The sequence below is a fragment of the Dermacentor albipictus genome, chromosome 2, assembly GCF_038994185.2.
Source record: "Dermacentor albipictus isolate Rhodes 1998 colony chromosome 2, USDA_Dalb.pri_finalv2, whole genome shotgun sequence".
Taxonomy (NCBI): domain Eukaryota; kingdom Metazoa; phylum Arthropoda; class Arachnida; order Ixodida; family Ixodidae; genus Dermacentor; species Dermacentor albipictus.
This window is the reverse complement of record NC_091822.1, coordinates 59,786,961-59,806,221: the sequence shown is the minus strand read 5'-3', so window position 1 is coordinate 59,806,221 and position 19,261 is coordinate 59,786,961. Positions and strand designations below refer to the sequence as shown.

The window sequence follows — 19,261 nt, the reverse complement described above, 5'->3', positions numbered from 1 at the left end:
TGGTGCCTGAAAAGCATGCTGCTGCCATATAAATTGTTGCCAGGTCTATATTGGAGGTGCCACTTTGAATTTCAAAATCTAGCCTGGCCTATGTATTTTGCCGTGACTGCTTTTATTTTGCTTTTTTTCTGGTTGAATCTGCTAGAAGAGCGCTTCAAAGAAGCAGAACTACTCATGTCAGGCCTTGCAGTTTTGGCCACCAAATTGCTTCCTCTCTCTCTCTGCAGTTCCAGAGGAAAGAAATTTCTGTGCAGTTGTGCATTTTTCTTCTTGTTCTTTTTTTCTTTCTATTTTTACGTGCCTTTACTGTAGTAGTGCAGACTCGACTGGGCCCACTTTGGTGACGTGCAGCAAAAAGAGGCAGGGTTGTCACCCACGCATTGTACGGGTTGCACTGTCCAGAGCAACAAGTAAAGGAAGCAGATTAGCATAATGTAATAAGGCAGGAGCACTTTAATCTGCTCCTTTTTTTTTTCTTTTTGATACTGACGTTCAGTGAGGCATAGAGCTAGAGATATATGAAGCGTCTAATGAAATCACATCTGGTTAGGTAAAAGCACATTGAGCGGAATATATGGATCAAGATGGACATGTTTTTTTTCACATTTCAAGTATTTTACGAATCCCTTCACAATAGGGAACTTGAAATGTCAAATCGATAATTTTGACTAGGTGAACGATTCAATTTTTCTTCTCGGTAAGCTAGCGATGTATTTCAGCTCCATTACCTGAAAAAATAAGGGTGCAGTAACAAAGGCTAATGGGCTGTAGTAAGCAGGTGAAATGATAGGTTGTTTTAGTTTTAGCATAGTACAATAATATGATACAAGTGGATGCATTTTGGTGTTTTTTGTTTGATTTTAGCCTTATATTTCGTTTTTTTTTTAATTGAATTTCACCTTTAGTACTTCTTTCCACTCATGCTAATGCATGAAACTATTCCACCTTCATTCAGTTTCACTTGTTAATTTTATACCATAGGCTCTCTTAAGCATAAAAAATAAAAATACTCGTAGAGCATGAAAATTTTTTATGCATGAAAAAAATTTTCATGTATATCTTATGACTTATAAACCTCTCTGTACGAGTGCTTTGATCATATAAAAAATTAATGTAGACGGGAAGACCCTGCACTTGAGAAAAAAGAAATACGTAAAAGGGCCGTAGCTATGTATTGAGAAGTTATGATGTGCCCTGCGTGCAGTACACAAAACTTTGACATTTAGTTGCAGAACTACTCTTTGTCTGCATCTGTTGTACTAATGGTAGCTGCTGTCTAACTCCTCAATGCTGTATTATAAAAGTTTGAGAAGGCAGTCACCAAACATATTACAATGGAAAGAGAATTTTTGCCACAACGTAAATCAGAGACAGTGGTAAGCACTTCTCATTGTAGATAAAATCAAATCACACTTGGTTTGTTTTCCATTTACGCAAAATGCAAGGGGTTGAGAGAAAAGCTGCGATAAATGGCTTGTGCATTTCTCAACCTGCTACAACAATTTGACGACACAACGGAGCCAGAAAACATGAAAATCATTCATAGAAGCAAAACCATAAATCATCTACACAACTGTCGCATACTTTCTTGAAACACTAAAGAAGACAAGTACCTTAGTAAAATAAAGTTGACCTTGACATTACTGGAACATGACAATCTAAACTGTGCTCAATTTAAATCATAGGTAAATGTTTCAGGCATCGTTAAAGCAGTGCAAAATTGAGCCACCCAACAGAATTTGTCAATCAAGTCTTCACTGTTGCTGCCTTTTAAAATTGCGCAGCCATGCTGGCCAAAGTGCAGGTCCTACGTCATTTGGTTGAGGAAACCCGACATGCATGAAGGGGTATTTTCGAAGATGCCTCCTGTCGAAGTTGCACTTTTCCATACTCCTGCATGTGCCAAAAGATTGCCAAATCTGCCAAAAATAAAAGTGCAGTTTTCAATTTAGAGAGTGCCTTGCAATGTTGTGGAAAAAGTTTGGAGGTAATGTTTTGCAATGGGCCAAAAAAGACAGACCGTTTGATTGGCAAAACCTAAAGGTAGGGTTGAGGGATAATCTGCAGAATAATAGGGTAATTCTCAGCAGCCTGGTTAGAGAACTTGTGGTTGGTAGTCTGCTTCTGGAATCTGTGCAAGATCTTGTTTGTCTAGCCTGAGTAGTCGCTGGAGGCCCTGATCATGGAAAGGAAATCTCCAGACAAATAAAGATGGGTCGGAGTGTACATGACAAGTGGTCTTAACTCACTACTGGCAGCTTACCTTTATACCTGGCATGAAGGGAGCTATGCAGATGTAGCGCACATATTGGAATGTGTGCGAAGCAAAGCTTTTGCGAAATGGTGACATTAAATGTTGTAAAAATAAATGGGACGAGTACTCTTGTTTTTATATTGTTATCTGGGCAATGTGTAATCTCATACAGTGTTTGTTTATAGACATTTCGGTATGGCAATGAACTGGTTGCGCTTGCTAGTGTGAAGGTCGGAAGCCGCGAGTTACTTGTTGGTTGCCGGTCGCGGTCGGTTGGCTGACTTCTGTCAATCGCCAGTGTGAATGCACCTTTAGTATTTCCCCATCTCCTACCCCTTCTTTCTGCATGTGCCCAGGATTGGAGGGAGCATCATGTTTGCTGGCCAGGCCAAGTCCGCCTCCAAGGAGCAGTTCCTCGAGCAGGCCAAGGCAGCACGTATTGAGCGGGCCCATGAGCGCCGGAGAGACCAGGCGGCCTCTGCCATCCAGGTAGGGTCTTCAAGGCATGAGCGCACCCCTTCTTTGGGTTGCAGCTTGTCAAGTTGTCTTTGTGACCGGCTTTATCCATAAGTGGGCCTTGAACCACATTTCCTTGAACTCCAAAAATGCCTTGGATTGAGTAGGGTATTTCTCGGGAACATATAGTAAAGAAATAATTTTTCAGAAAGACAGTTTGGCTGTAGGTACTTGCAGCAAAATATTTACCTTTCCCATTTGCCTTCATTGTCCTCCATTCTAATGGAGTGGAGGAGCACTGGTGATAATAGAGTGGGGATGATCAGCCTACGGCATTACGGTGAGTAGGCTTTTTGTGGCACCCGGCTGCAGACGCAAGGGCGTGAAGCTGTAAGTGCTTGGGAAGACTGGGTGGGTGCGCGCTCCAGTGTGATCTGGACCAGCTTTTTCCTGCACGGATATTAGAGAAATCCAGATTGTGCACTTTGTAGAGCTCAACACGAAGCGCATCTAGCCAGGAGCGACTGCGAGTGTGCGCATCTCTTGTAGATGCTTACTGCCATTTATTGCACGACGCAGCAGGCATAGCGTACGTGTGCTCTTGGCTTAAGTTTAGTGTAGTTCGAGGCTAATTGTGTGTTCCAGACTAATTGAAACTGGTGAGACCCGACGGCTACAACACTGATAAGCAGTGTGGCCGAAATTTCATTCCTATGTGGATCGGTACACCGCAGTGGTGGAACAGCTGTGCCAATGTGTCTCTTTCGTGGCACGACGATGCATGTGCCCTGCCCTAGCGGGTTAGTTGCAAAACGTTTTGGATGGGTCGTGTGCATGGCCGTGCACTGGAAAGTCCCCCGAAAAAAAAAAGAAAGAAAAGCACTCAGACGGACGCTGTTGCAAACACTTGTGCCGGGCACCGCATTGAAACTCTACTGGTAGCTCGTCGTCGGTGCTGTGCCAAAAACGTGCATAGTGCAAGACTGCAACTCCACTTTAAAAGAGAAAGTGGCCAGGGCATCATCCGAGTTGTCCGAAATGCACCATGAGCCGGGTAGTTGCCGCCTTTCATGAATGGCTCGCTAATTTAACTAAATATCCATGCATTACACTTGGGCGACATTTAAGTACATCACGTTGCTGACGAAGTCTTTTTGCAGCATTGGTTCTCACTTGCTGGTGGTGGCAGCACGTTCCTGACTGCATGTACTCGTAAGGTGCGGCAACGCTGGGTCGATGCGAGACCGACAAGACGCTCACTCCAATGATTGACTTGACTATTGTGCGTCACTGAAACCTTTTTAGCATACCAGGTCGACAACGACGCAACTGCATAGTAAATAGTAAATGTTTATATGGGGATTTAATAATGATTTGAGGATATTAATTTGTGCTTAAGGCACCATTGTCACATTCATGCGCAAGCACCGCATAACAATATGGTATATTGGTTGCAGTATAAGATAAACTGGCAGAGGGTAACTTATCAAAAAGAAATCTTATATATTTGCACAGGAGTGCAACAAAAAACAATGAAATTGTAAATTACTACTTGGTTGGATCCCACATCAGGCATTTGCTGAGAAAATGCAGAATAAATACGTTTAGCACATTCTACACTCGCAATACAATAAAAATGAAACAAAAAGCAGTACAGTTATGACTTTTTTTTTTAACCTTTGCCTTGGCAGGCAGTCATCAGAGGCTTCTTGGTCCGGCAGCGGCTTCGGACCGAGTTTCGGCGAGAATTTGATTCCGTCCTCAGGGATGGCGATGGGGAAGAGCCCAACGTCCCTGTTGCCACATCAGGTATGAAATTAGATGCGTGCAGGTGCCCGTCACAGCTGCTTTACAGTGTCATGAAATGCCTGGCCAAGTGTATTGAACTGGAACTGAACTAGAATGAATTTTTTTCACTCCAGAATGAAAAAAGTATATGACTAACAATTTTCTATTCACGTTGGCTAGTTTCTCTGGAACTTCTCATCCAGCATTGACGACACTTGTGGCTCAACTATGCTACCTTAATTGTAAACTCACGCTAGCTTGTTGGGGTTTTATAGAAGGGGCAATATGGTTATGGCGGTTTTTATTCTGGGGAACTGGGAAGCAGGCATGTTAGGAATGCATTCGTGTTTATTGTTAATGACCGTCTGATAGTTATCAGCTGGTGGTACGCCTAGCATAATCGCTGAAACTGATAAACGATTCCTAGCTATCCAATTGCTTTTGAACACTGGTTTATAAACTGAAACGGTTGCTATAGAAACTATGTATTCCTTCAGAAGTACGTTTCCTCAACATTATTTTTACCTTGTAGCTACTTGTGGCCTGAAGAACAATTATGCAGTCATAAGCCTATTCAAATTCATAATATCTAATATCTAGGTGTGAACCAGAACTGTGCACCGTTTTCCCTGAACTGGAATGAAAACCGTAAGGAAAAGAGTTCCGTTTGACAGTCACTGCTTGGCAGCCGTTAACCCCATAAGAAACAGTGCAATGGAACAAACAAGCTGGGATCCTGCATTGCATGTGAAAGATTTACACTAATTCAAACTCGCACTCATTCAGTACGCTTAGTACTACTATAGGCTGCTACGGATAGCAGAGTTTTGGTTTCAGCATACAGGGCTATCTATTTTAACGGAAATGGAGATCTCATGGGGTAGCACTGTGGCACTTTCAGCACTGTGTGGTTCTAATAACTGGAACATGTGAGACATTGCCTTAGAATTTGAATACCTAATTGTCGAAACAGGATTTCTGCTGAAGTGATATTACTTCATTGCTGGTCGGTTCCAATTGCACAACTGGTAAATGTGCGACACAGCCAAAGTGCGTGCCCGCGTGGGCCTCATCTTCAAAGCGATCTGCGATGTTTGCAGAGTGCGCGTAGTGTCGGTAGCTTCATATGCGATGCGCATTCTACGTTTTGTTTACGTTGAAGTGAGAGCTGTACTTAGGTCAATTCACTCACTGTTACTGCCGCGTTTCCTCACTCCAGCGTTTTTTAGAGAGTTTCTGTGGTCATAGCGCGAGATGTGTTCATGCTTACCTGTGCATGTGCAATACTGGGCTTGTTAATTTAGTTAGTAAATGAATGTTTACAAGCTTATATGGCTGATAAAACTGCTATCCTTACTTCATATAGCTATCTACTAATTTGCTATTGCAATCGATTCTTCGTTTTTGGGGCAAAACTGCGACATTTTTTTTTCTTTGCACCAGTCAGCGCGACGAATGCACAGATGGAGCAAGAGCCATCTTGATGCCGGGCATGTCGGACCGTGTTGGCTGCGTCCGGTTACATTGGCTGCACCAGTGATTCAAAGTATAAACATTGTTCTTCACGCCAACGCGACGTAGCGTGTGTGTGTGCGCGCGCTCATGCCACGGCGGACTATATACGGGCCTTAACCGAGCAATTTTTTTCGCTGACTTTCATTAGTTCGAATTTTGTATAATTAGAATTTTCATAGCATCCCCGCAAAACTCGAATTAACGAGCTTTTACTGTATAGTAAGCACAACAGATTTGTGCAAGCTGACAGCATAGCCATAAATTTGTGTTGTGGTTGTTGGGAGTAGACTCGTACTTCAATTGCCCTCCCTCCTTTGCAGCTACGCAATTGTCACATTTTTGTTTGTTCAAAAACCTTCTCACGTCAATTTGTACCGGTGTGCAGTAATTGGTGTGCACTTTCTCTGCTTATTGCGTTCACACTAGCCCACGAATGGTGTAGTGGCTCCTGCCCCCGTTCCACGACTCGGAGGCCCCCATGCTGAAATCTGGCATCCGTGTATCGTCCCTTTCCATGTGCTTGCCTCCGTAAATGAAAGGAAACCTTGCTCTCTCTCTTGTCTCCCTCCTGCTGTGGATATGTGTAACATCATATGAGCACCGATGTGGTGGTATTGCACCCACGACGAGGTCGTGGGTGCAATACCCTGCTGCCACAGCCTCATTCCAATGGGGGCAGAAGGTAGACATGCTCATGCACCTAGTTGTAGGCCCACATCAAATAAACCCAGTTCACCAGAATTCGACTGGAGTCTTCCAATATGGTGTTCCTCATGGCCTGTCTGCTGCTTTGGGGTGCTAAACATGGAATTTGATTTGGCATTGTATGCACAGAGCAAACCGTATTTGCTCCTTTAGGCCCTTCACTTTTCTTTTGTTTGAAATTTTTCTGGATGCGGACCTTATGGTTTCGGGATACCTGCTGGAGCCTCAAACTGCATTCGGACTGCTATGCAAATAAAGGCAACCGCTGGTGGTCGACTAAGAGTACATTTACAGTCGCCGACTGATCTTTTGGATGCAGTCTAGTGCCATCTTGTAGCGGCATGCAGGAAATTAACTAGCACAAGAGTCCGCACATGATGTTCAGTGAAATTTATTTTCCATATTTTCGTGCTTTAAGGTTGCGGTGTGGGCCTTACATGAGGACTTTACATGAGGGCGTTGTACGAGTAAATATATGGTAATCTCAGTGAAAAAATATCTCCGGTTTTAGAAAATCAGCAACATTTTGGGTGCAGTATCCTGCAGCTGCTGAATGGCTTTATTGAAACATAATGTCAAAACATCCGCCATGCTGTGCGTGACATTCTTGTAGTAGTGGATGTGATCGTGTGCTGCACCGAGCAGGCCAGCCTGTATACCATTGCGTGCAGGTATGCGAACTCTGTCCCAGCTGTCAAACTGTCTGCTGTAGATTTTAAAACATGTGGTGATTGACCTCCTTTGGCAGACAGAACTGATAGCACAAATATCTTACGTTCAACAGACACCAAGTTTTGAAAAATATAGTTTGTTACATTTAGCATTTGGTTACATCAAGGTTTAGTTGTACAAGTGTTTAAGAGCTGACAAGCTGATGCTACAAGCACAGCACTAATTGAATATATTAAAAAAAATTGCATTTACTGGTTTGATTCAGTTTTCAGAGAAGTTAATAACAGCTCTCGGAAAGTGGGTTCACCTCTTATCGTGACGGCACTACAGAGCAATCAGTTCCACTCGAATGTTTCCAACAGCAGAAGTAACTTCTAAAACTAAGGCTAAAACATGGTCAGTGCAAGGTGAAGGACAAATGTAGCGGCAGCCAATGGACATAGCCCTCAACTTTAAGTTTGCACTTTTCAAGACTCGAAACGCATGCACGTCTTGATGTGTGAATGCATATGTTCATACTCTTCTTGGAGGTGTGCCACTTATGGTTTCAGGGCCCTGGTACATGGTTGGTGCAATGGGGCCTGTTGGTTTCGAATTTTTCACTTATGTCAATTTTTTATTCAAAATTGGCAAAAATAGAAAACTTTTAGAAAACGAAACTACCAAGTTTACAACTCTGTAAGTCAGCAGTGAAAAATGATATCACAATTCTGTGAATTGCATCTAATAGTACATTTAAAGTGGAAAAAATTGATATGTTACACATGAATGCCAAAAAATTTAACAATATGAAAATACAGCTTTTGCAGACCCCTTGTCCACAATGTAATGAATTCATGTAGGCTATAAATTGACATATCGAATTTGTCCCCTTTGAATTCTCTAACGGATGCCGTTTACAAAACCGTGATATCTTGAAAGAGCGTAAGTTGGGGCATGTTCGTATTCCATAACATTTATAGTTTTAGTGCACGAAAAGGGACAAGACACAAAAGTGCGATGCGCACACAGCGCTGTGTCTGCATTGTACTTCTGTCTGTCGTCCTTTTTCGTGTACTAAAACTGTGAAAGTTATGCAATATCTGTTCTTGATGCAGAGCTAATTATTTGTAAACTTCGTGCTTCTATTTTTTTCATACTTTCGAATTATTTAAAATCTGAAAAAAATTATCAGCCCCTAAATAGAAATTCCACTTCCAACAGTCACTAGAATTTAACTTTCTCTTCCAAATGCAACAAATTTCATTAAAATTAGTCCAGGGGTTACCTCAGAAAAACATTTTTGCGTTTGAGACATATTTGAATAGGACGCGTCGGATTTGGGCCCGAGCTAAAGCTTCCTCCTAAGAGTAGAACAAGATAGCATCCCAAGATCCCTGACTGCTTCGCGTGCTTCCCAGCAACTGCAGCTTATGTAACCGTAATGTTTAGCGGAAAGCGCTGGCGCCGAACGCTATGCACGAAGGCGAGCTTTCTGGTAGAAACGGCATGCAACGGATGGATGGACTGATGCTATGAGCTTCCCCTTTGGAACGGGGCAGTGGGTTGCGCCACCAAGCTCTTGCTATTATACTGTCTAATATTCTACCTAGGTTAAAAAAAAGGAAAAAGAAAAAAAAACCCACACACATGCACAAACTCCCACAACCAAATTTCCTGACCCCCTATTGTGAACTTTGCTTTTGTACGCCTCCGTTTTTTGTCATTTCCCTACTTTTCTTCCATCAATCTTCCTATCGCCTCTTACTAATGTCTATTGTAGACCTGTTTACTTTTTGCCTGCCTTCGCTGAACCCAAGGCCAGTGGTGCCTAAATTGACCGTTGGGCAGATGTCTTCACATTGTAATAAAACATGCTCCATCGTTTCGCTAGCTTTACTGCAGCAAGCATAAGCTTCTTCTTCGTTCTTATATCTCGCTTTATTAGCGGCGAGAATTAGGAGTGGCGCCCTCTCGCGAGTGACGTCACGGCCAGGACGCTGCTCGCTCCGGCTCGCTCGGCTGCCGCGCGCGCTCGTTCCTTTCGTGTATGCTTGGGGTACGGGTGGCTCGAGCCGTACATATTGAAGAATACGTCGGTTTCTTTCAGCTGCCATACCTTAACCACAGTTTCTTCTTCAAAAGCGTGTGAGTGGAGAAACTTTGCGGCTTGGATATCGCAAGCTAAGTAGCGTTAAAGGGGTCTACTAGGTTTCGCAATGCATATATGCCCCGTGTCTATTGGTAAATTTTAACTAAAAAAAGAATATCTGCAAATTCAACGCGCAAAGTTGTGCATGATGCTTCGCTAAGCACTTAACATTCCTTTAGTATTTAGCTATGAGAGGCATTGCATTTTACGTGGAAGAAAAATTTGGTAATTGGCGTCAACATGTTATCCGATGTTAGAAAGACACTGTCCAGCGAAGCTGTCATCATGATTCCTATTACTCAGGTGTGTTGTTCTATTCAAATATGGCCATTCATTAATGCGTAAAAAAATAGTTAGGTGCGCATTTCTTATGAAAAAGTTTGCTGCTACTTTCATCCCCTTCTGAAACAGGCCCCCAAAAAACGAATTGCTCATGGCTGCTAACATGACGGCGCGTCATGTAGAGTATTTACATAGTTAATTCACAAACACCATAGTAGCAATCACCTGAGAGAAAAGTTTCGTTGTTAAGATAGAGAGCCACTCAACTGAAAGTGATGAAATGTTTCATAGTGGCCCTCAGTAGCCTTTATCGACAGTATGGCACACCCATCATGCAACGGTAGCACGAAACGGTAGCAAGCGACTGTCAGTATGGCGAGGCACGCTTTGTTCGTGAAACCCATCAGTTCACTACAATTTGGAATTGAAACCATAAAGCATTTTTTTACAGCTCCAATTGGAATGGCTAAAATATTCTCGAGCTACTACAGCGCAGCTTAGATTGCCTAGAAAAGGAAAATTCAAGCACTTTCTGTCTCACCATGTCTCGATCCAGCGTTGTTTAATTATGCAAATGGAGAACTATTCGCTTGGTCGGTACACAAAAGAGGACCTCGCCCAACTGCAGGCAAAATAAAGTTTGCTCCAATCCAATCGCAAACATTCATAAAGAAAACACCACAAGACTTACATATATATTCACTGGATTTTTGACCCTTCACAGGGGAATTAAATCTTCAATATGTCCTGTACTACTAATGATTGACGCTTCAACTTCTTTCTGGCTGCAGCCATACGGCCCAAAAGGCAAATTTCTCTAAAAAATTTGGGCCGAGCAGCCTGCGTCAGTTCGCCAAACAAATTCATCATGTATATTCCTCAAGGAACAAGCACCAGTAAATTTCTCAAGTGAGTTGAACGTGTAGCACAGAAAAGGGAATATATATTGGTACATTCCATTTTGTATTCTGTAAATAGACATAAGCCTTCATTACATTACTTCAAATTACCACCGCTTAAAATAAACATGTGAAGAAGCGCCTAATTTTAAGAAGCAGTCAAAGAAGCAAGTTGTGCTTGTAGAAACTAACTGCAGTATTAGTTAAGTCCTCGTGTTACTGCCGAGCGTTTCTCTGAAGAAAGGCAAAAATTCGATATTGCACCATGAACATACTCGTCATGAACAAACCTGTTTTAGCGGATTGTAACTGTTGTAGAAGTCATATATAGCCTCGACATACTCGTTGCACCGCGGCAGGTATGGTATCATAACTGGATTCTTATTTTCTATATGTTTGCGGTTGGCGATTGAAAAACCCGCAATGAGCTGGTCTGCACTCCTTCGGCTGGCACTGTAGCATTGCCATCGAGAGCTGCATTGTTATCTAAGAAATAAGCTCTTTGAATAAACTTTCGCGAATGAAGACATCGTAAAAATATATTTGAGACGACCGCCATAAGTACTCAAGCAGTGAGAACGAGGGCGAGCAAACGAAAACACCGCAGAACGCACCCGGACACCGCCCGAACTGTAGCAGACGACAGGCGCGAGTCCTTGCCCTGATGTCACGCGAGCCGCGCTCACAGCGCCCCTGTAGTTCGTTCTCGGGGCTAATAGGTGTGTGTCCTAAGGCATCGTGATCTCACTTTGAAAATTAATGAGCTTCCCTTTGAGTTATAAGTTGTTTCTTTCCTGATTTCATTTTTTCCTCTTAAGTAGTTACTCATGGCAGGTTTCTTTTCCATTTCCACCACCCATGAGATTGTTTCAGCCTCTCTGACTTTCTGCTTGTCATTCTTTGTTGCTGTGTTGCTCACCCTACAGGCCGCATACTTGCTGGTAAGCTTCCTAGTTCTTTTCCTCCACTGTGAATCAATGTTTTTCCTGTACAGATACCTGAACACTCTCCCAGCCCATTTACTTTCTTCCATATTCCTCAGCCATTCTTCATAATCAATTTTGCTGTGAGCTTCCCTCACTTCAAAACTAGTCCTGCTCTTATCATCCTGCACAGCTTCATTTGTAGTCTTTCCGTGAGTGCCCAATGTGAGGCGACCCATTGACCTTTGGTTGCCATTGGGTTGCGATTGCACCCCTGATATAAAGCAAACAACCATATTTCCAAAAGTAATTCCTGGAACCATTACACCTTTCCACATACCTCGGAGCACCTCGTACCTATTGTATCCACATAGCGCTCTGTGCTTTATTATGGCTGCATTTCTCTTCCCCTTCACTGTTATTGTTTTTTCCTGTGTTTCCATATATCTCTTGCCTTCATTTATCCATATACCAAGGTATTTATATTCTGTTACCCGAGGTATTTTCTGGCCCTTTATCTACACTGCCTGTTCACTGTTTTCATTGAATACCAAAACACCTGATTTTCTAACACTAAACTTCAAACCTCAATTGTTGCTTTCCTGTCCACAGACATCAGCCAGAAGTTGGAAATCACTTTGCTTGTTAGCAAGCATCACAATGTCGTCCGCATAAAATAAACCTGGAAGCTGCTGCTCTACTACTGTACCCGCCTGTTTGTATGAGAGATTAAACCCGATATTACTTCCTTCTAGCGCCCTCTCCATGCTCACCATGTACATCATAAACAGCAGTGGGGATAAAGGGCACCCCTGCCTCAGTCCCTTGTTGATATGAACTTTCTCCTCACTCCTCATCCCTTCCCATTCAATGCAAACGGTATTTTCTAGGTAAATCTCTCTCAAAAGCTGTAGACAATCGTTACCTAAGCCTTCCCCTTCCATAATATTCCACAATATGTTGCGGTCTACGTTGTGATATGCTCCTGTAATGTCTAAAAAGGCCACATTAACGGTCTGCTTTCTACTCTTGATATTTCAATACACTGAGTAAGAACAAACAAGTTATCATCCAAACGCCTACCTATTCTGAAGCCATTTTGAAGCTCTTAAAATGCCGTTATCCTCTGCCCGTGCTTGAAGTTTTATGATTGCCAGCATTGCTAGCCTGTATATTACCGATGTAATGGTTAACGGTCTATACGAGTGAATTCTATCTTTGTCCCCCTTAGCTTTATAAATTAAATTCATTCTACTTTGTCGCCAAGTATCTGATATTCGTCTGTCTTTTAAAGTTTTTCCACTGCTTTCACCAGAGGTTCCTTACTTCTTAATCCTAGTTCATTTATTAGCCCAACGGGAACCTCATCTAGCCCTGTCACTGTGCGCTTAGGAATTTTCTCTTCCGCTTTCTTCCAGTTGAAATTTGTCAGCACGAACTCCTTTTTCACTTGCGTCTCTTTCCTGCTCTTTTTTTGTTCAAATACAACCTCGCCATTGCCTTGGAAAGATTCGGCTGTTGATTTTTTGATGTAATTTAGTGCCGCTTTCCCTTCTAGTTTGTTTCCATCTTTTTCTAGGATATGTTGTTTTATTGTTGTTGACTTCCTGCCTAATAACTTTACGTGGTTCCAAAATATTCTAGGTGCGGCCTTCTTTTTCTCACGTATTTCTGACAACCAACGTGCACTTTCACCTTTTATCTTTGCTTGCACCAGTATTTGAACCATAGACCTTTTCTCCCGGTATACCCATTTACTGGCTACTTCATCCTGTGGCAACTGCACCTTCTTCGCCTGTCTGTGCTCTCGAGATGCTTTCTGTCGTTCCGCGATCGCTTCTCGTATCTCTTTGTTCCACCAGCTTTTCGGTTTCTTTATTCCTTTCCAACGAACATGTTGTTTCTCTTTCCGTATTTCTGACGTTATTACACTTAGCTCACCATGTTCCCACTTTTTACTTGGCCATTTGCCAAGTTCTTCCTCGACTCTAGTGACTATATATGTTATTTTTTCATAGTTTAAATTTGAACTGTCCATTATGCACTCCTTGCTCTCTTTCCAAACTACATATCCCATATTCAAAATAATGCGTTTATGGTCACTCCCTATGCTGCTATACCCTTCCTGTAGACAAAGTCACAGCGGAGGTGAGTGCCATCTGGAGGTGTTGCAAGAACACGGGCACGCTGCTCCATAGCCTTCGAAATTGGTGCGCGCAAATCTTGGAGGTCATGGCCGCCCTGTCGATGATAGAAATGCTGGAAGAGGAGCTTGTGTTTCCGGTTTGAAATAATAAAATTCAGTTTTCTCGTATACCCAAGTTACAACCCGACGCTATCATGTCTGTAGATTGTGTTTAGAGTGTGCTGTACGATTTTTCTGACGCATGTTACTTTGAGGAATTCAATTAGTTGGGTCACGCCTGTGCACCACTAGGATGGTCTGTGTGGTTGTGGTTCGGAATAATTTTTCGCCAAGCGACGTCCGACGCTGACATTAGTTCTTTTGCTACATGTGGCCATTAACGATGTCGTGTTAAAATGCCGAAACATGCTGTTGCTTCACTTGAAATTAGTGCCTTTACAGTTAGCTCCACCGCTCTACAGCGGTATTATGCGGCGAAACATATCAATTGGGGAAAGGTGCTACTGTTACGGGACATAATACCTGTTCCTTAATTTACTCGCGCTCATGCGCCAACTCCGCTCACAGTGCGAGCACCGAGACACCTAAGTAGTTTACTAACTGGCCTTCAGAGCTTTAGATAGACCTATCTGCTCTTTTGTTGGCTTTGAATGACCCCCTAGACTTTTGAAGCTTTTTTCATTTTACCGCTTTCCTTCTCGCTAGCTTCCCCGAAATACAGATGGTTTTTATCCATTTCTTGGTGAATGGAACGTGCACATGTGTATAATTAACGAACGTGTACTAGGCCTCATTAACGGTCTTATACAGGCATGCATGGCAAGTGAAACGAGGGCTCAAATCGCCACAGCAATACCAGAAACAGCTCTGAATGGCTGCCACTATGCTTATTAGGTGTCTAGGTGGTCGTACTGTCACCACAGATGGTGCGTGTATGCTCTTACAATTCAGAAACACGTAATATGGCCTATGAGAGTGGCCCCTTTCTATTCTTAATATTGTCCACGTCTTTGTGATGTGGACAATATGACGTGAGGGAGGATATCGTCCCAGTTATTGGGGTCAATCATTTCGTGTGGTCTTGTGGTCTGCGATCGTTTTGTTCAGGCGTTCAGTCAGTTAACTTGTTTGGGGGTGATAAGCCGTCATTTTACGAGGTGCAGTGCCACTTGTCCTCAAGACTTTCTGTAGCATCTCTACAGTGTAAGCCGTCCCATCATCAGTAATGACGATCGCTGGTGCTCCAAGACGGAGGATGATGTTGTGGTCTAAAAATTGGGCGATGCCAGCTGCGGTAGCTTTTGGGAGTGCTGTTGTTTCACAGTACCGTGTTAGGTAATTGGTAGTGCCCACAATACACTGATTTCTGGACGAAGGCATGAGGAATGATCCTAGTAAGTCCATACCTACCTGATGAAATCGTGTCTTTGGTGTGGCTGTTGGTTGTAGCAGTCCTGCTGGTTGCACAGATGGATTCTTACATCATTGGCAGTTGCAACGTGTGCAAACATTCTGCTTCACAGTCTTTGCGAGACACTGCCAGTTGTAAGAGCAGCGAATGTGTTCCAACTTGCACATGTAGCCTAGGTGTCTGAATGATGGTTCATCAGGACAGGCATGTAAAATATTGTCATGAAGCGAAGTTGGTGCAACTAGCAGGTATGTAGCTTGCACATGGTCAAACTTCTTCTCATAAACGGCGCCATCCCGGAAACAAAAGGAGGCTAGTGAGTGTGGGAAACTACAAAGAAGACTTGATGCGTGCCTTTCCAGGTAGTTGATGAGAGGGCTGAGCTCTAAGTCATTGCATTGTTGTTGAGCCAAGTCAGTTGCTGATATGGCAGAAAGAAAGGCGTCGTCCCCTTCAAGGTCAGCATGGGGACTTCCGACTGGTGCATGTGAGAGACAGTTAGCACCGGTGTGTTTGTGTCCTGACTTATGAATGATGGTGAAGTCAAATTCTTGTAGTTGAAGGCTCCATCATGCCAGATGCCCTGAGGGATCTGTGAGGTTTGCGAGCCAGCAAAGAGAATGTTGGTCGGTGACTACTATGAATGGGCTATCGTACAAGTATGGCTGAAACTTTGTTATGGTCCAGACAGGGGCTACGCATTATTTTTCTGTCGTGGAGTAGTTTTTCTTGGCAGTGGATAATGTGCGGCTTGCGTAGACAATCACATGCTCGGCCCCATTTTGCCACTGAACCAAGACAGCTCCAAATTGGACGTTGCTGGCATATGTGTGCAACTCTGTGTTGGCATTCTTATCGAAGTGACCGAGTACAGGTGGGGCCTGGAGAAGGTTTCGGAGGGTATTGAAAGTGTGGCGCTGATCCCGACCCCAAGCAAACCGGACGCCTTCTTTCATAAGTTGGTTGATGGGTTCAGTGATTTCAGAAAAAATTTGGACAAAGCGGCGGTAGTACGCTCAAATCCTCAGAAATCGGCAACGGCACTCGTTTTCTTAGGGTCGGGGAGGATGGCGGCATGGCTCGCAACATGACCAAGAAACTTGAGTTCTTCGTTCCCAAAGACATTTCTAGGATATTAAAGAAAGTCCAGCCATTCGAATTGCCTCAAGAACTGCCTGCAGCCGCTGGACGTGCTGTTCAAATGCGTCTGAAAAGACCACTACGTCATCTAGGTAAACGTGACACAATTGCAATTTCAGCCCAGAGAGAATGGTGTCCATTTTCAGCCCAGAGAGAATGGTGTCCATCATTCTTTGAAAAGTAGCTGGCGCTGAGCATAATTCAAAAGAAAGGACCTTGAACTCGTAGAGGACGTAAGGAGTAATATAAAATCTGTCTTCGCGATCACGGGCATCAACTGCAATTGCAACTGCAAAGGTGAAAGCCGTGAAAAGACCTAGCTGGCGGTACTGGCAGTCACGGTACACGTCACCCACTTCGCCACAATGGTAGCAGAGCAGACGAGTGCCATACATTTACCTTAGTAATGCTTTGTCTTGAGCCGGGTGGTAGATACGTAGGTACATTCGGGGTACCTTGAGCTAGGTAGTGTATGCGAAGGCGTGTCCGGAACAGAGTGTGCCTGGTCCACTGTCCGCATGATGTCTGTAGACGGTGGCACAGGAGCCCTCAAAGCCACCGCATATACTAGGGCGAGGATGTCAGGCCTTGATGGTGTGAGTGGTTGCACCGCTTGTCTGATTTCACTCCAGATGCCGTCCGTAGGTGCTGTTGCAGGTGGTTGGGGTTCCATTGGTCTCGCTGCTTGGAGTTGCCACAGTTCATCTTGCACAACACTACGTGTGAAGTCTATGAGGGCCTGCTTCTCGCCGTCGAACTTTATAGAGCATGGAGTAGCTGTAATGTCATGGTGTTCGTACTGTGACAACTGCTGCTGGAGAGTACGCTCCATCGTGTTTTTTTCACTCTTGAACTTGGCCACGGTTGTTGGTGTATTGCGTATGAGTCCGGCGAAAAGCTGTTCCTTGACTCCACGCATTAAATGTTGCACCTTCTTTTTCTCGGGCATTGCAGGGTCTGTGTGCCTGAAAAGGCGAAGCATGTTCTTGACAAACATCAAAACTGTCTTCTTTGGCTGCTAGTTCCTAGAAAAGATGGCTTGTTCAGCTCTCTTCTTTCTTTTGGCGTTGTGGTATGCATCGCGAAGCTGTCGAGTAAACTCTTGCCATGTTGCAAGGGAAGCTTCATGGTTCTCATACGACGTCTTTGCTGAGTCTTCCAATGTGAAGTAAACTCTCCGCAGCTTGCGAACATCATCCCGCTCGTTGATGCTGGCAACCCGGTCGAAGTGGTCCAGCCAGTCTTCAACATCCTCAAAAGCATCTCCATGGAACAGTCTGGGTGTCTGTGCTGCATAAAAAAACATGCCGGAGAGCAGACTGGGCATCGTAGGTTTGACTTACCCGTTTTACAGTGGTCGTTGACATTCTTAGTTCCAGTATTGCTAACAAGGGACTGACTTCGGGTGATAGTCCTTGCAGGCAGCGGCTGTTTCTTGCTGTGGGAGCTGTGGCTGTCTGTAAGGTGCCAGAAGTTACGGCGGAAACTTGGTGCAAAGATGCATTTACCCAGCACCTCCACCAGTAATGTTACAGGCGATACAACAGAGACAGCTAGGAGTCAACATTTTTACTGGAACCAGACACCAAAAATATTCTCCTCTTCTTCCAACCTCCAAGCGTGTACTTGCCACTGCAGGTGGCTCATATGCCATGGCATGTGTAAGTATGCTTCACCGCAAGAAATTGTGTATGCTTCACCGCTTAACATGACTGTATTGCGGCGAAGCTGACCAGCCAAGTTCGAATTATTTGGTGAAGGCCACTTCTGAGATCAAAATAAAGGAATTTTGAGCCCATATAAATGTGTGGGCATCAGCTGAGACCAAGATAAATCAAACAGTAGAATTAACTGGAGTAAAATTGATGGATGTCTACTGTGTACATGCACATGTGTGGATTAATGCATATATATGCACACACAGGTACATATAAAGATCTGTATTCATACGCATGTACCAAAAGAGATGTCCTTATATTATAACTGTAAGTAACACACTTGACATAAGAAAGGTCGCTTGCATTAGATACACATGAAGAACAGCATATATAAGTACCATGGAATGAATACATTGAAATGAGTTCTGCTACGAAGCCAAACAAAACGAAAAGGAAGGTCCAGAGTAGACACATTCTGTCATTCTTTGCAAATAATGTTTTGTAAGTCTAGGAATTTCGATAACTTGCATAGCTACAGTTGCACTTATGACTGAGCATATCTTTGTTTTTTTCTATACAGCCCTGGATGTCTTCCGTGCTTCCCGAAAGTTCCTTTTTACATTCCAACCCAAAGTCGACAAGGAGGTATGGCCTGAAAAAGATTTCCTTACTTTAAATCCTAAATTGTATTGTGAGCATGTTGAAATTGGTCTTTGTGACACGCATTCTTCCGTATGAGGCAGGTAATGTCAGCTTTGTGTGCAGTTTTTTTTCTTTCTCACATGTTTTACTCAGTCTTGTGTGGATGATTTTCAATGCCTCCAAATACATATTGTATATGCATATTGCATATTTATATTGTATATGTATTAAAAATGTAATGGAGGCTTGCTGTAAGAGTGAATGTTCATACGTTTTTGGGGTATCTACTGCTCACTTGTAAGTGTTATTGTTGCTGCTGACTCATTGTCACAGTAAACTCTTGGAACCCTTTTGGTGGAATCGCTGATAAAAGATAGTAGTAGTTTGTTACTGTGAGCAGTTAATTTTCTTAAGTCAGACGTCATATAACAGACATTGTTCTGCCAGTATTGCATGTTGCTGTCTTCCGACACAAGGAAGTTCAAGTTTTGAAATTTGCCTTGTACATTCTAAACGAGGGTCTAAATGGCTTCTGCAAATTTTAATTGCACACATACGAATAATAAGCCATAAGCATTAAACTTCAAGAAAATGTTTTTTTGTAGATGCAGATATTTATAGACAGAACAAAACACACTG

The 19,261-nt window shown here is 43.3% G+C and overlaps 1 protein-coding gene across 1 annotated transcript in view; it reads left to right on the top strand.

Moving 5' to 3' along the window:
* LOC139055948 (ubiquitin-protein ligase E3B) overlaps positions 1 to 19,261 on the top strand; it is a 90,949-nt gene that overhangs the window by 4,670 nt on the left and 67,018 nt on the right. Inside the window, exons 2-4 of the mRNA XM_070533628.1 lie at positions 2,611 to 2,743; positions 4,402 to 4,519; positions 18,561 to 18,625. Coding sequence (XP_070389729.1) covers positions 2,627 to 2,743; positions 4,402 to 4,519; positions 18,561 to 18,625 — 300 coding nt within the window. The 5' untranslated portion in view covers positions 2,611 to 2,626. The remainder of the gene's footprint in view (positions 1 to 2,610; positions 2,744 to 4,401; positions 4,520 to 18,560; positions 18,626 to 19,261) is intronic.